Raw genomic sequence first — 16383 nt, forward strand, 5'->3', positions numbered from 1 at the left:
GGAGGTTGTAGCAACTTAATTTCACCACCTGCCAAAGGGTGTTTCCCACCTTGGGTGAAATCCATGATAAGGTGTACTGCATATCCACATCAAGATAGCTAATCGTGGCATTTTTCCAATGGCGCTTCCAATAACAAAAGTTATGAAAGAGTTCTTAAAACATGATACCTCACGCAGTGTTACTTCAATTTTAATGAAACTAGGGCATGCCCGTACTATATATATATCTAAAATTATATCCCCCCCCCTCTATTTACATGAAATGGTTTGGTCCAAAGCGAACGGCTTGCGAGTACGGTGACAATCCCCCCCCTCTATTTACATGAAATGGTTTGGTCCAAAGCGAACGGCTTGCGAGTACGGTGACAATCCCCCCCCCTCTATTTACATGAAATGGTTTGGTCCAAAGCGAACGGCTTGCGGAGTTTGGTAAAGAAATCGCCATAGCGTGCACAAACGCGCAGGAAAGCGAAAGAATCGCAAATTAGTTTTAATTAGTTTTAAAACATAGTTTAACGCCAACATAGTTTGCCAACGTGAAATAAATGAATACGCTCTCAAATGTGCCGTCCGAGGCAGAGTCTGTTCGGCACGTTCGGCACACGTGATAGCTCGCTGCTCTCTGATTGGTTGAATCGTTTTTTGGACATAGCTCGGTAACTACTTGTCCGATTAATATGAAACCTTGAAATGGCACATCCTCGGGTCCCCAGCAATATACCTGGCAAGTTTAAAGTATATCGGACCCGTGGTTGTCGAGAAACAGCGGTCACAGACAAACAAACAAACACACACACAGACACACACACACACAGAGATTGCTGGAATTATAGATAGACTAGGGCATGCCCGTACGTGGGTGCAATGCCCGTACGTGGGTACGTGGGTACGTGGGTGCGAGTACGGTGACAATCCCCCCCCCCCCCCTCTATTTACATGAAATGGTTTGGTCCATGAAATGTTTTGGTCCATTCGCAACGCCAAAGCGAACGGCGAACGCTTTACATGAAATGGTTTGGTCCATGAAATGTTTTGGTCCATTCGCAACGCCAAAGCGAACGGCGAACGGCTTGCGAGTACAGTGACAATCCCCCCCCCCCCCCCCCTCTATTTACATGAAATGGTTTTAATTAGTTTTAAAACATAGTTTAACGCCAACATAGCGGCAACATAGTTTGCCAACGTGAAATAAATGAATACGCTCTCAAATGTGCCGTCCGAGGCAGAGTGTGTTCGCCACGTTCGGCACACGCGATAGCTCGCTGCTCTCTGATTGGTTGAATCGTTTTTTGGACATAGCTCGGTAAGTAATTGTCCGATTAATATGAAACCTTGAAAAGGCACATCCTCGGGTCCCCAGCAATATACCTGGCAAGTTTAAAGTATATCGGACCCGTGGTTGTCGAGAAACAGCGGTCACAGACAAACAAACAAACAAACAAACAAACACACATACAGAGATTACTGGAATTATAGATAGATAATGATTTTAACAACAACAACAACATGCATTTTAAGGCCATTTTCCCTGCTGGAGCGGGGGTTAGCCTTGCGGTCCCCATGACAATCTTCTCCATTTTGCCCTATTTTCTGCATCTCTCCTTGTTAACCCCCTTGCCCGCATTTCTTCTTCCACCATCTTTAGCCAAGTCTTTCTCGGTCTTCCCCGTCCTCTACTTCCTTCTACATCAATTTCCATCACTCTTCTCAACCAGTCACTTTCATCCTTCCTCAACACATGACCAAACCATCTCAGCCTGTTCCTCTTCACAGCATCAATCACAGGCAATATTCCCATCATCTTTCGCAATTCATCATTTGTCTTCCTCTCTCTCAACGATACTCCGCACATCCATCGAACCATTCGCATTTCCACCCTTTCCAGCCTTCGTTGCTGCTCTACGTTCATTACCCATGTCTCGCTCCCATAAATCACAACACTTCACACATGCAGCATACACCTTTCCCTTCAGCTTCAGCGACACTCTCCTCCTCATCAGCACGCCACTCAGTTCCCGAAACTTCTTCCATGCACATCTCACTCGAGCAACCGTTGCCGAGTCTGATCCACCTTCTCCATTCAGCATGTCTCCGAGGTAGCAAAATGTTTTCACACCTTCCAGCTTCATGCCGTCTCCAAGATCCAACTCAACATTTCCTCCATCTGCAGCTCCCTCTGTGCACACCTTACATTTGAATGTAGCTGCCACACTGGTAAATGACCCTCTCAGACCACTACATTTTTGATGAACCCACTCAGCGCACGTTGTACATTGAATGGAGTTCACTCCGACACCCTTCCTGCACACAGCACACGGCCACTTCCCAGTTCTTTACCACTTGCCATCACCTTCGTCTTTCCGATATTCACCTTCAGACCTTTCGTCTCCATACATTCCTTCCACTTGTTCATCTTTTCCTTCAGTCCATCCATACTTTCCGCAATCAACACCAGATCATCTGCATACAACAACTCCCACGGTAAACCCTCCTTTACGTTCTGAGCCAGCACCTCCATCACAGCTACAAATAGTAGTGGACTTAGTACCGACCCATGCTGCACTCCCACCTTCACCTCAAACTCACCACTGTTCCCGTCCTTCGTCCTTACAGCTGTGCACGTGCTTTTGTACATTGCCATCATTATATTACTCTGATCAACCATTCCTCCACTCCTAACTTCCTCAATGCCCATGTCAATACTTTGCGTGGAACCCTATCGAATGCTTTCTCCAGATCAACAAACCCAAAAAACAACTTCTTCCTCTTCTCCATGTACTTCTCCTGCAACTGCCTCACAATGAAAAGCGCATCTGTCGTTCCTCTTCCTGGCATAAATCCAAACTGCATTTCGTCGATCTTCACTTTCTTCCTTATCCTCCTCTCCAACACCCTTTCCAATACCTTCATTCCATGCTCCAATACCTTTATCGCTCGGTACGAGCCACACTCCAGAGGGTCACCTTTCCCCTTGTATAGAGGGACGAGGGTACTCAGTTCCCAATCCACTGGAATGCGGCCTTCTTTCACCACCAGATTACAGATCTCTGTCATTCTCTTCACACCCCAACTTCCTGCTGCCTTCAACATATCTCCCACAACTCCCGTCGGCCCTCCCGCTTTTCCACTCTTCATTGCTTTTATCGCTTCCTCAACTTCCTTCTCAGTTATCTTCTCTGCCGGTCCTAAAACTGGGTTACTCTCTATGTTGCCATCCCATTCATTCTCTGTATTCAACAGCATTTCCATATATCTTTTCCATCTTCCTTTAATTCCATCTGGGTCGACAACGATTTGTCCCACTTCATCCTTCAAGCAACTCACCCCCATCACATCACACCTCTCTTTCGCTATGTGCTTTGCAATCCTGAATACTGCTTTCTGACCCTCTTCCGAATCCAAGCGTTCTCCGAACATTTTCCAACATGCTTCCTGCGCCTTTGCTACCTCTTTCTTTGCAGCCTTCCTGGCTGCCTTATAACTTTCATGCACTGCTGTTTCTGCTCCTGTACCCTTCGCCTTCTGCCACTCCTTGAACTTCTTCCTCTTCTCGTCAATCCTCTTTCCAACTTCGTCATCCCACCACCATGTTTCCGAGTGCCTCGGTGGTCCTTTTGTCCATCCACATACCTCACCAACGGCTCCCAACAGACTAGCTTTCATTGACATCCAACCACTTTCAAGCTCAACCACATCACCCTCTACCCTACTCAGCCTCTCTTTTAATGCCTCCCTCACTGTCACCTCTTTCAACCTCCACACCTTCATTCTTGGTTGGTACTTCACCCGCCGAGCTCTCCTCGCACTTTTCACCCTTATGTCGCAGACAACCAAGTGGTGCTGTGAAACAGCCTCCTCCCCCGGGATCACCTTTGTGTCCCGGAGGTGCCCCCTATCTCGCCTACGCACCATCAGGTAGTCAACGGTTGTCGTCGACCCACCTGACATGTATGTAACAAGCTTATTATCCTCTTTCTGGAACTGAGTATTACAAATCAACAAATCAGCTCCATCAGCAAACTCCAAAATCCTTTCACCTTCTCCATTTCTCACACCATATCCATAACCCCCATGAACTCCCTCAAAACCATCCATACTCCTTCCCACATGTCCATTCTGGTCTCCTCCCACCACAACTTCCTCATCTTTCACGTTTTCCATCAGCTTCTCTATCGCACACCAAAACTTGTCCTTCTCTTCATTGCTTCGACCAACCTGCGGAGCATATCCCGAGATGACGTTCACCAAGAGCTTTCCAATCATCATTTTCACCATCATCAACCTATCACTCACTCTAGTCACACTCACCACACCGTCTCCAAACTCCTCAGAAAACAGGACACCAACACCATTCACGCCCTCCGGGCACCCTTGCCACACAAACTTGTATTTCTGTCCCTGCCTACCCTTCACCATTCTCACACCACTTCCCTTCCATCTCGTCTCTTGCACACAACATATGTCCACTCTTCTTCTGACCAATACTTCCACCTTTTCTCCTGATCTCCCTGTCATTGTCCCTACATTCCATGTCCCAAACCTCAGAAACCGATCTCCACTTCGGGCTGTACCCTGCCCCACATGTAGTTGGAATTGTCATGGTTCTCTTTTTGAGGCAATGTTTTTATGGCCGGATGCCCTTCCTGACGTCAACCCTCTTAGTCGTCTCTTACGACACGCAGGGATACGGTGTACCTATTCTGACCAGGGTACACACTGGGAAATAATGATTTTAACGATCATTAAAAAAGAATTCATGAAAGTTTAGTGCTTGTGAAGTAGTCCAGAACACCACCCCTATACAAGACCCCATTGAACCTTTATTAGCCACCGTTGGACTTGGTCCGAAGTGGGGGCTTATGGATTGGGTCGTGTGTGTGTGTGTGTGTGTGTGTGTGTGTGTGTGTGTGTGTGTGTGTGTGTGTGTGTGTGTGTGTGTGTGTCTCAGAGATGTATGGACCAATTTTGTTCATACTTGGCATAAAGACAACACACGATTGTATACATATGCACATCATTTTATTTCGCAATGCGATCAAAGATGGCCGACTAGCGGCCACTGTAGTTGTAAAACACCCGATGTTGAACACATCCTCAACCATTTCCTGGACATGCATTTACTGATGTTCAAACTTGGCACACAGATAACGAATGATGGATTACATATGCACGTCATTTTCTTTCGAGATCAGATCCAAGCTGTCCTACTGGCGGCCATTTTGTTACTTAAACATATCCTCAACCATTTACTGAAGATACATGCTCCGATTTCGTTCAGATTTGGCAAAAGCACAGTACATGATGGCATACACATGCACCTCACTTTATTTTGTGGTCTGATTAAAGATGGCTGACTGCTAGACTGGTGGCCATTTTAGTTGTAAAATAAAACTCGGTATTGAACAAGTCCTCAACCATTTCTCAGACATGCATTTACCGATGTTGTTTAAACTTGGCACACAGATAATGAATGATAGTTTACATATGCACATCATTTCTTAAAGATCAGACCCAAGATGGCCGACTTATGGCCTTCAACTTCGTATTGTAAAATTACTAAAACCACGGGAACTATGACATTTTATGTCTTTTTCGTCTTGTTTAATTTGAAGTACTTACTGTACTGCAAAACTGGAGGTTTTTGGAAGTATCATGACAGAATTTGTGTTCCACAGTCTTCAAGTATATAATTAATTTAAAATAAAATAAAGATTGTAAAAGTCGTATAAATAAATTAATTCTGGGTTTGACCGGCATTTTCCGCAGTATCAATGGCACCACCCTATTTAACACGTTACATATTTTCTTCCTGCCTGAAGTTTACATCATTTATAACATCCGTAAAAACAGTAAGTTTCCTGTTTGGAATGACTTTCAATTTTGTTTGACTGCCGGCAGACGGAGTAAAAATATCTCACTCCTCTGCGCATGAACAATCGGGAAGAATTTAGAGCCAAGGTATGGTAAAACTACAGGTTTGGTTTCCTATTTGTGTTCAAAACGCAACTTTAAACTTAAATAAGTTGTTCCCCGATCATAAAGTGATAAGATGGACAAATAGACAGATGGACGGACATTAACCAATTGCTCAACACCGTTTTTCGCTTAGCGTGTGCAGGGTAATAACAACACCAATGATAATAGCATAATATTAATGTTATTACAAAACAAAATTAACACGAATAATATCCCCTGTATAAGGGGATTTTCCTCCTTGGACAAACGCTGTATTACCGTGTATAAATAGCTTATAGTGGGACACCTACCAGAAGTAAAAATATTATAAACCACAAACACGTACGATTACCTTTTTAAACACTCACGACTGCTGTTTAACACTAAACTAAATGGGAGGAAACCAATGTTGTTGAGACCGATTCCAGATCTACTCGGGCCTGCATCTCCAAGTTCCAGATCTACAGAATCTACATACCCCAAAGAGGATAATAACATCATCCTTCCTGCCGCTCCTGTAGGGAGTGGATGTACTAGTATTGATAGAAATGTACATATATAATGCCATGCTGGTGCATCGTATGTACATGAATATTTACAAAGGGGATCAAAATGTTTCCCTCCCTCGGACAATCAACAATGTATATGTATTTCCAGGCAATGTTACAAACATTTCCTTGCAGGGAAGAGTTTCATGATGTCGTTGGAATAGTTTTTGAAAAGGGAAAACTTTTTTTTCTAATCCCAATCACATGCATTTAAAATGTTTTAAATCTCTATTATTACCGGGTGCAGGTGCACAATTAATTTTGTACAAATAATGGGTGCACAATTCATTTTCATTCTGCTTGCACAGAATCGGGATACTCCATTTAAACAATCTTCCAGTGTGTGAACACAAAGTGAAAATTTACACCGTTGAACTTTAAGACAGTACTGCTCTTCCCTATGGACTTGGGTACCAGCACCACATCAGTCTCTGCTGGAATTTGTGGGATGTAAGGCTCTCAAACAGTTGGTATAAGCCGAAACAGAAGGCCTGTTGTTCCTGGATCACAGAAATATTAGTGCCTCTCCTAGCTCCCTCCGCTCATTTCCAAGTGAGGCCTCACTGCCCCCATTGTCACTGTGGTATATTTTACCATAATCACCCCACTCTTCCATGAATCTATATTTGGTAAGCACAGTCAGGGGAGGCCTCCAGCAAATCATAACATTGTAAAACTCAGACGTTGAAATCTGCCCCAAAATAATGTGTGCAAGACAGGGGCTTCTTCTCAACAAGACGCCTTCTCAACCTTCAAGGGCCTTCTCAACAAGCACAACTCTAGGATGACAATAAAGTACGTATTTTCTCTCACCTCTGTGGCACGTAGCTCCCTTGGTGGCAACTGCACCTGCTTCTGTAATTTCTGCTCTTCCTCAAGCTTCTTCACCTCTATTAAGTGGGCCTCACGCAATACCTCCTGTAAGAACGGGTTAATGAAATTTTATGAGCTGAAGTCAGAGCCCTACAATATATAACCAACTGTGCCGCGGGTCTGAATGCAGTAAAAGCTCCCATACAATATAGGGTGTTTCAGAAAGACCCGGACAACTTTGTTAATATACAGACTTGGCATTTAATATGGAATATATATTTTTTCTTGACTTGGGTTTACTTTCTTAACTCAGTATATCAATCTGGTGAGTTTCTTTTACACTTTGGATGTTTTATTTGTTAAAAGAACCATGTCACTGATTGTCTGTCGCAGCAAGAAGTCAACAACAGGATTATATCACAGGTGGCGTGGCAAAATGTACGGACAGGTGCATTTTATGATTGGCTTCACAGTCGGGTATACAAGGGGTTGTTGCATTCTGTATTAGTGGAAAACATCTGCTGCACGTCTCCAAAAGTTATTGCCGCTTCCTCTGGAGATGGTCCGTCAACTCGACAATGCTGTTTGTCATGGAGTGGTGGCTTTACGAAATTACGGCATGAAACAGCGTGCTATTGCTCGGCAGTATGGCATCACTCAAGGTCAGGTGTCAAAGATCCTGAAACGAAATGCTCAGAGGGGTGTCCCTACTCCAATACCGAGGCCAGGACGTCCCCGCAGAACCACAAGGAGGGATGATCGCCAGCTGCACCGGTTAGTCCGCAATGGCCGTACCAAGTCAGCTAATCGGCTTAGGGCTGAGTGGCAGCAACTGACAAATGTGCCTGTATCCAGAAGGCTAGTCAACCAACGACTGGTTCAAGCAGGCTATCGTGCCAGGCGTCCCCTGAGAAAGCCACGCCTGACCAGACAACACCGCCAGCGCCGATTGCAGTGGGCCAGAGAGCACCGTCAATGGCAGCCAGGACACTGGAATCACGTGATCTTCAGTAACGAGTCTAGATTTCTGGTCCATCGTCAAGATGGCCATGTCCGAGTGCGCAGACAAGTGCATGAAGCCTACAACGAAGATTGTATAGTGCCAAGAGTCCAAGCTGGAGGTGGTGGGGTGACCGTTTGGGCTGCTTTTCATGCAGGGGGCAAAACTGACCTGGTTGTTCTGAATGGAAACCTGAACCAGTTCAAGTACAGGGCCATTCTGGAAGAAACAGCTTCCATTTGCTCGTGCAGCCTTTCGAGGAAACTTTGTCTTCCAAGATGACAATGCACGGCCTCATCGTGCTCGCATGATCCAACACTTTCTTGCTGACCGTGGTGTAGAGCATATGGAGTGGCCTGCCATGTCCCCGGATATGAATCCGATAGAGAACTTGTGGGCAGAATTAACGCGTCAAATCGACCACTTGGACCAGCAGCCGACCTCTGTGCGTGAATTGCAGCAGACTATTGTCACTGCATGGCAAGCGATTCCTGTCCAAACCTTGGCAAATCTCGTGAACAGCATGGCTCAACGTGTACGTGCTCTCCTGAATGCTCGTGGGGGTTACACGAAGTACTGAACTGTAATTTTACTGTCCGTAATCCCAGTCGTAATTTATCTTTTGTTTTTCTTAAAAAGAAAATTTGGCTAATGTGCAAAATAAAGAGATACTTCTGGAAAACGTGCAGAAGTTTAACACAGTACTGTACTGTCCATGAATTGAGTTCGATATCAGTTTACATCACTTTCAAGGATCAATTTATTTGTTTCAAAATGTCTCATGTGGTTTTTGTTTCTTTTAAAGGTCACATTAACAAAATCTAGAATAATTTCAACATAATTCCAATGAACTTTTGGTTCTAAGACATCTTGAAAAGTAAGTTCACCCCCACAAAAAAAATATTCCATATTAAATGCCAAGTCTGTAGTTAGAACCACAAATGATACAACGATACCCTTTGATTTATATGATACCAGCTGAGGTACCCGGCTTCGCCTGGGTTGAATAAGAATAATACAAATATATGATGAAAAGAACATGTATATTTTAGAGCAATATCACAGTACATTTCCTACATGACGTTTTTTCAATTTTCAATTTCTCAAAACCTCTGGGTATACAACATTTCTGGTTTTCTTACTTGGTGCCAAGACATAAAGATTGCTTGGTTTTCCAACCCTCGAGCAGCCCACGTACAAACACTTGTTCTGTGAAGTTCAGGCCTACAACCTTCATTGATTGCCCCTGCGCCCTGTTGATGGACATTGCAAAACATAGCCTGATGGGGAACTGAATCCTCTTGAAGGAGAATGGAAGGTCAGGTGGAATAAGTGGTATCCTTGGAATGAATACTTTCTCTCCTCTGTATTGTCCTGAGAGGATGGTTGCGTCTAGGACATGCGGCATCATTTGCTGGATTGTCAATCGTGTTCCATTACACAGCTTTGGTGGATCAAGATTCCTTAGAAGCATGATTGGTGCTCCCACCTTGAGAATCAACCTGTGTGTTGGGAGTCCTTGAGGCTGACGACTGTTGAGGAACTCAGTTGGGAGGTTTACTGCCTGATCTTCATGTCACTTTGTCAAGAGAATCATAATTTCTTTCATGACCGGGCAGCGAACGTCATTATGTGCGACATTACGTCACTCCTACGGACGTGAAAACATGTTTTCCTTAAAAATATATTTAAAATAAATAAAATAGTACATAAATTAACAATAAAAGAAGCAAAAAAGCAATTTAAAATACAATAAAAAGCACATTAAAAATATATAAATATGTACGTACAGTATACTGTACGTACGCGCAACTGCTGATTCTCATTCAAAACAGAGGCGACGTACAGTATTCCTTTACTGTGTGTGTTAGCCATGGGTCCGAAGAAGGATAATGCTAGTGCTTCCAAGCGTAATGTGGTTACGATGGACGATAAGGTAAATCTGATTAAAAGGTATGGAAAAGGTGGAAAAGTGTCGGTGATAGCGCATAGACCTTATCGCGAATCGGAACCGCAATGCGTCATGGGATCGGAAAGGGGCAATAGTGCCGCCACAAACTACACCATGGAATTGCAGCTGGCCCGGTTTTTTAAACCATTGATATTAAAATAAAAAGTAGCCTATAACCACCGGAATTTTATGCTGATTCCGAATCTGTGTCTAAAACTTTTCTCCGATGTGTAGTTCTTGAGATATAAGTGGACATCCAGACACACACACACACACACACACACACACACACACACACACACACACACACACACACACACACACACACACACACACACACACACACACACACACACACACACACACACACACACACACACACACACACACACACACACACACACACACACACACACCTTTATTTATATAGACAGAAACTACGTTTTCTGTGCACCATCAATACACTTCAATGTGAGCTCCATTGGTCAAGCACAAAGAATCAAGGCGGCACATGAGTTCTTGTCATGTTGGGCTCAGCATGTTTGCATCCATCAGCGCGCATGCAGCTGTGATCCAAGAACAAAGATCCTGCAGGTTTGCCACCCTGGTGTTGTAGCCAAAATATTTGACAAACCCCCACAGAAAAAAATCAAGGTGGGTTATGTCTGATGAATGTGGGGGCGAGACGGTTGGTCCGTCTCGGCCAATCCAGCGACCTGGAAACTTTTCATTCAGGACGGCTCAAATGACGAAGGCTCAATGAGGGGGAGTGCTGTCCCATTGAAAAATGACATCGGGTTGCAGGTCTTCAATCTGTGGGAAGGAGAGTCCTTCCAACATATTCATGTAAATTGTTGAGGTCACTGTGTCCTTCATGTAGAAAAACGGATCCACCAAGCGGTCATGGAGAAGGCCACACCACACATTGACCTATGGATTGTTGCGTGTGTGCTCAATGACCACGTGGGGGTTTTCAGAGCTCCAGATCCTCACATTGTGCTGGTTGACCTTCCCCGATACATGAAAACAAGCTTCTTCTGTGAACATGACCTTTTATTTTCAGGTAATCTTCATCAACCTCTATGCGAATGAGCATTTCCAAGGCAAACACCTTACGTTGGGATCTGTCATTTGGTTTGAGCTCCTGCAGAATCTGCACCTTATAGGCACAAAGCTTCAGTCTTTCATGCAAAATCCTGTGTACAATGAAGGTTGGTAGTCCCAGTTCTCTGGATGCGCATCAGATTGATTTTCTGAGACCTTGTTGAAATGATTCACGCACTTGTTCAAAGTCTGCTGCACTTGTTCTTGGGGGACTTTTCGGGTTCTGACAACTTCCAGTCTTCTTAAAACCTCTTGTACCACTCTCTGATACTAGTCCGTGATGGTGGATTCCTTCCATACCTTGTACGGAAATTACGCTAAACTTGCGTGTTGGATCTCGTCTCGATGAACCATTCGATGCACTGAGCTTTCTCCGATTTTTCTCCTTTATCCTATCGCCATTTTCTTTTACATTAAACCACCAGACCTGAAAATAAAGAAAACTTGATGAGTTTCTGTATCATATAAAACAAGGAGTATTGTTGTATCATTTGCGGTACTAAATATATTAACAACCAACATTGGCCAGATCTTTTTGGAACATTCTGTATAACTAACCTGATGGTGCTCGTAGCTGGGATTGTAGGAGCAGCCAGGATGTGGAACATCCACGTGAACGAGACCTGATGGTCTCAGTTTGCGTAAAGCCGGGGCCTACGAGGACATAATGGAGATGTTTTAACATTGCATGCAATCGTTTTTTGAGAGTGCCAGACCAATTGTAACAAATGATAGAGCCATCCATTAATGGGGTAGATGTTGGAGAAAAAGTGAAAGCACAACCTTTGGGAGCGTTTTCATCGTTTTCTCCAAGTACCATGGATCTTGGCCAACAAACTTCCGTGCAAGCGGACCTATGGATATGGCAGATAAGTTAAGGAAATAGTATACCGCACTCAAAAAAAAAAAAGTAGTGTAATAATACAATAAGGATGTAAGCTAGGTATGGTGATTAACTCTTTATTTACTTATTTTGAGAATCAGCTTTCCATCACCACACACCAGAGTCGTCCCAAAGGTCATAAAAATCTTCTTCCAGTGTGTGTTCTTCAACCGGTGGCTTGGAAAGGGGGAGATTTGATTTCCGCCAGCGCGGAAGCAAGCCCCTCGCATGAAGTCGGGCCTGCATCTCCAAGTGACGGCGAAGCTTGCGACCATTTTGCACCTGGTGCGCCTGGACACTGCAAAAAGAACCACAAAGCCGTTGCTCCTTTTTCACGTGAAGGCAACGTAGCAGCTCAAAAACTGCTACACAACTACTATAAAGTTGAGCAAAGTGGGTACAGAATAAAACGAATCTGCCTACACGCGTGGACGTGTCTAAAGCCACAAAAGATAAGACGACAACATAAAGGATAACACACTTTTTCGGTGGTTTCACCATGGAATTTGGTAGTAAAATTGTGTCAATTTTCAAAGGCTTGTTCTTCAGCTTGCGACCTGTAAAATCAAGAGATAGATATAGGAAGGTAAAACACAGGTGAAGAAAACAAAATTACATGAGAAACAAGAGGCTTATATTGGGTGGCATTGAAACGGAAATGGAGATACCATTAAGGGGTTTTTTTTGTTGTTTTTTTTAAAATATAGAATCGAGGCTCATGTAAGAGCTAACACATTGAACATGAAACCGCACAGACGCATAAAACACACAATGAAGGGAGTGGGAGACAAAAGGGGGAGAGAGAGGGAAGCACAAAAGCACAACAGTAGAGAACAAGGACGTCGGTAGATCTGTGCAAGGGGGAGGGAAGGTTATGCTGAAAGACCTTAACAAGAGCAACGAGATTGACACTCGGTAGAGCACAAACCTCCGCCAGGCTGAACAGTTCATGGTTTGTATCCCATTGGTAGGCCCGATCTGCATCCGGACCTGAACCAAAATCGAATCGGCTTGTTCTTGTCACCTACCCAACTCTTCCACCTAGTTTTGTCATAATTCCTCACAACCTTTTGCGATATCGTGCTATACAAGTAATGATCAGTTTATGTCATATCAGTTTACATCTCGTAATTTTAACGTTAGCAAATAGGGGACATTATTATCAGTTTGAGTTATTGACAAATATATTGCGAAATATGGAGAAAAGTCCGCAACAGCTCCACTGCAACACGTCGAGTGCGAGACAAACCAATTTTTGTTATTGTACCTCTGTTATTTTTGTTATAAAAATGTACCAATTTTTGTACATTTAACATTTTCTAAACCCTCTAATCTCATGTGATGGTAAATCTCTACATTTAACATCATTTTCTAAACCCTCTAACTCATGTGATGGTAAATCTCCACATTTAACATCATTTTCTAAACCCTCTAACTCATGTGATGGTAAATCTCCACATTTAACATCATTTTCTAAACCCTCTAATCTCATGTGATGGTAAATCTCCACATTTAACATCATTTTCTAAACCCTCTAATCTCATGTGATGGTAAATCTGTACATTTAACATCATTTTCTAAACCCTCTAACTCATGTGATGGTAAATCTCCACATTTAACATCATTTTCTAAACCCTCTAATCTCATGTGATGGTAAATCTCCACATTTAACATCATTTTCTAAATCCTCTATTATTATTATTATTAGCCGGCGAAGCCGGTGTTGTGAATGAACGCGTATTATGTTGAAAAGCCAGATTTTGCTGGATCCTTTGAGAATTTCAAAGCTTTGACGCACCAAATCGCTCCATGGAGGCCACCATCTTGCGGATGCGGAAGTATGCATAAAAAATTGAGAAAAAGTTCAATTAGGAGTTTGTTTCACCCGTCTTTGTTTGATTCACAATCTTATGCACGCCTCTAATTTGTAATTAAAATACTTTTTTTAAAGCCAGATTTTGCTGGATCCTTTGAGAATTTCGAAGCTTTGACGCACCAAATCGCTCCATGGAGGCCACCATCTTGCGGATGCGGAAGTATGCATAAAAAATTGCGAAAAAGTTCAATAGGAGTTTGTTTCACCCGTCTTTGTTTGATTCACAATCTTATGCACCTCTAATGTGTAATTAAAATACTTTGAGACCAACCTCGTTCCCCGGGCCCTGGTTATCTTCAACGAAAATCTTCACCAAACACCGGAACCAATGAGATTCGAGCATTTGAAAAAATATTTTTTTAAAGCTTATTACCGCGTTTCGGAGGCTGAAAACGGCATCAAATATTCTAAAATTGACGAAGAATTATTTTTTAGAAATCTCGTGGCCATAGGGGATAGTTTTTCACGGCCAGAAATATCCGAAGTTGAGACGGAATTCACCGAATTAATCAATAAGTAAATTTTATAAATTTTAATCTCATCCAGAATGCAAATGGTGTCATTTTGAACTATGTACAGTACTTACTACACCTACCTACTACCAACTACCTAACCTACTGATGCCATAGTGGTGTAAAATAGTGGCAAGAGGCTTTGGCTTCGCCGGCTCATTGCGGCTTTGCAGTAGGGTACTAGTATTATTATTATTATGTTTAAAAATCGCTTTTGTGTTTATTTATATATTATTTAGCTTCAGTATCTCTGTCCAGGCTACAACTTTTTTTAACCACCTGAGCTTTTGTTATCAAATGTGCAACAAAGCTTTATTATGAGAATATGGAGAACACAAATGAATAAAATGTACAAGTTTTTTTAACAGTCGTTTTTGTCAAGTTTACTCCTAGGGTTTGGGATGTGTACGAGCAGTACACAGAGTGAGAAATGGAGTTCTTGTTGTAAAGTGCGACTCGGCCTCAAGTATGGGTTCAGGTTGATCACACCTGAGGGGACAATGAGCCAGGGAGAGACAAGGAGGAGTAAGAGATGCCCTGTAAGAGGAGAGATCGTGTTAAACAGATGATTTCCGGTTTAAGGGCAGCGGCCTGGATTGAAAGATCTGTCAGCTCGGAGCGGAGACCTCGGATGTTTTAGGTCCACACATTTAGGGGCAAGGAAGGAATAAATTATATTTGTGTGTAAATTGCACTTACTTTCCTCGATTATTACCTCTGCCACCAAAGGTGGATGGAGCTTATGTTTTCACCCCTGTCTGTCCATTTGTTTGTTTGTGAACAAGATATCTCAAAAAGTTGTGGACGGATTTGGACGGAATTTGGCAGAGATGTAGCGTATGTGACAAGGACAAATGATTAGATTTTGGTGAAGATCCAGATTTGGATCCGGCTCGTAGAATTTTTAAAGTGATTCTTCACCATTGGGAGATGGGGCCAAAAACGATGCATACTGTTGCGAATATGGAATTTGGCCTCCATATCCGCTTGTAAATATTCCCCTATTTTCCCCAATACTCCCCAACTATCCCCAATCCCCCATTCCCTAGTCCCATTGTCTGTAAACAACAATCAGTAGAGCCGACCTTCCCCTTTTTCCCCCATTAAATGTCGTGCCCAGGTCCACCGCATCACACGTAGACAACTTTCGGACATCTTGCTAGTTATTCTTAGTCTATGTCAGTTAAGGACTCGTTTCCATTAATTATGACTCTTCGTTACACCAGAATGTGATTATATGGCACCAGTAGTGAGTTTAGGACCTTTCCCGTACCTCCTCCCATCTTCTTCCCCGTCTACAACAACAGAGGGGCGCTGCGCGGGGGGGAGTGTGCGTCCTCCCACCGGCTCGGTTCGCCGCCATCGACAATGCGCTCCAGACGATGCGCTCCAGACCATGCGCTCCACGGGGTTACCACGAAGGGGCTCCTTGTCAGCTCCTCGTCAGGGGCGGAGCCGGTAACCCCCCCGCACGCACCCAATGAGAAGCAACGTGCCGATTCCACGAGGCGGAGCTGACGAGCTGAGGGCGTGTCACTCCCCGCCGGATATACGCGGCCACGTAGCGGACGTGACGTCAGATGCGCCTGAACTACGGAGAGCAGAGGAAGCCACCGCCACCCCCAGCGCGACGATACCTCCCCGCATCTTTGGACCGGACCGAACCGGGTCGATTCTGCCCTGAGCCCAGGTGCACCTGGAGCCATCGATACCCGCTTTCCTGCTATCAATCCCCGTGTGA

At 43.8% G+C, this 16383-nt stretch overlaps 1 protein-coding gene across 1 annotated transcript in view; it reads right to left on the minus strand.

Annotated features, from left to right (window-relative positions):
- Window positions 1-16383, minus strand: part of NOP53 (NOP53 ribosome biogenesis factor) — a 33562-nt gene that overhangs the window by 4986 nt on the left and 12193 nt on the right. Inside the window, exons 3-7 of the mRNA XM_068123755.2 lie at window positions 12736-12811; window positions 12374-12552; window positions 12155-12225; window positions 11930-12025; window positions 7317-7421 (exon numbers count right to left, since the gene is read on the minus strand). Coding sequence (XP_067979856.2) covers window positions 7317-7421; window positions 11930-12025; window positions 12155-12225; window positions 12374-12552; window positions 12736-12811 — 527 coding nt within the window. The remainder of the gene's footprint in view (window positions 1-7316; window positions 7422-11929; window positions 12026-12154; window positions 12226-12373; window positions 12553-12735; window positions 12812-16383) is intronic.

This window comes from Myxine glutinosa, chromosome 1 (assembly GCF_964187855.1).
Source record: "Myxine glutinosa chromosome 1, kmMyxGlut1.1, whole genome shotgun sequence".
NCBI classification, from domain to species: Eukaryota; Metazoa; Chordata; class Myxini; order Myxiniformes; family Myxinidae; genus Myxine; species Myxine glutinosa.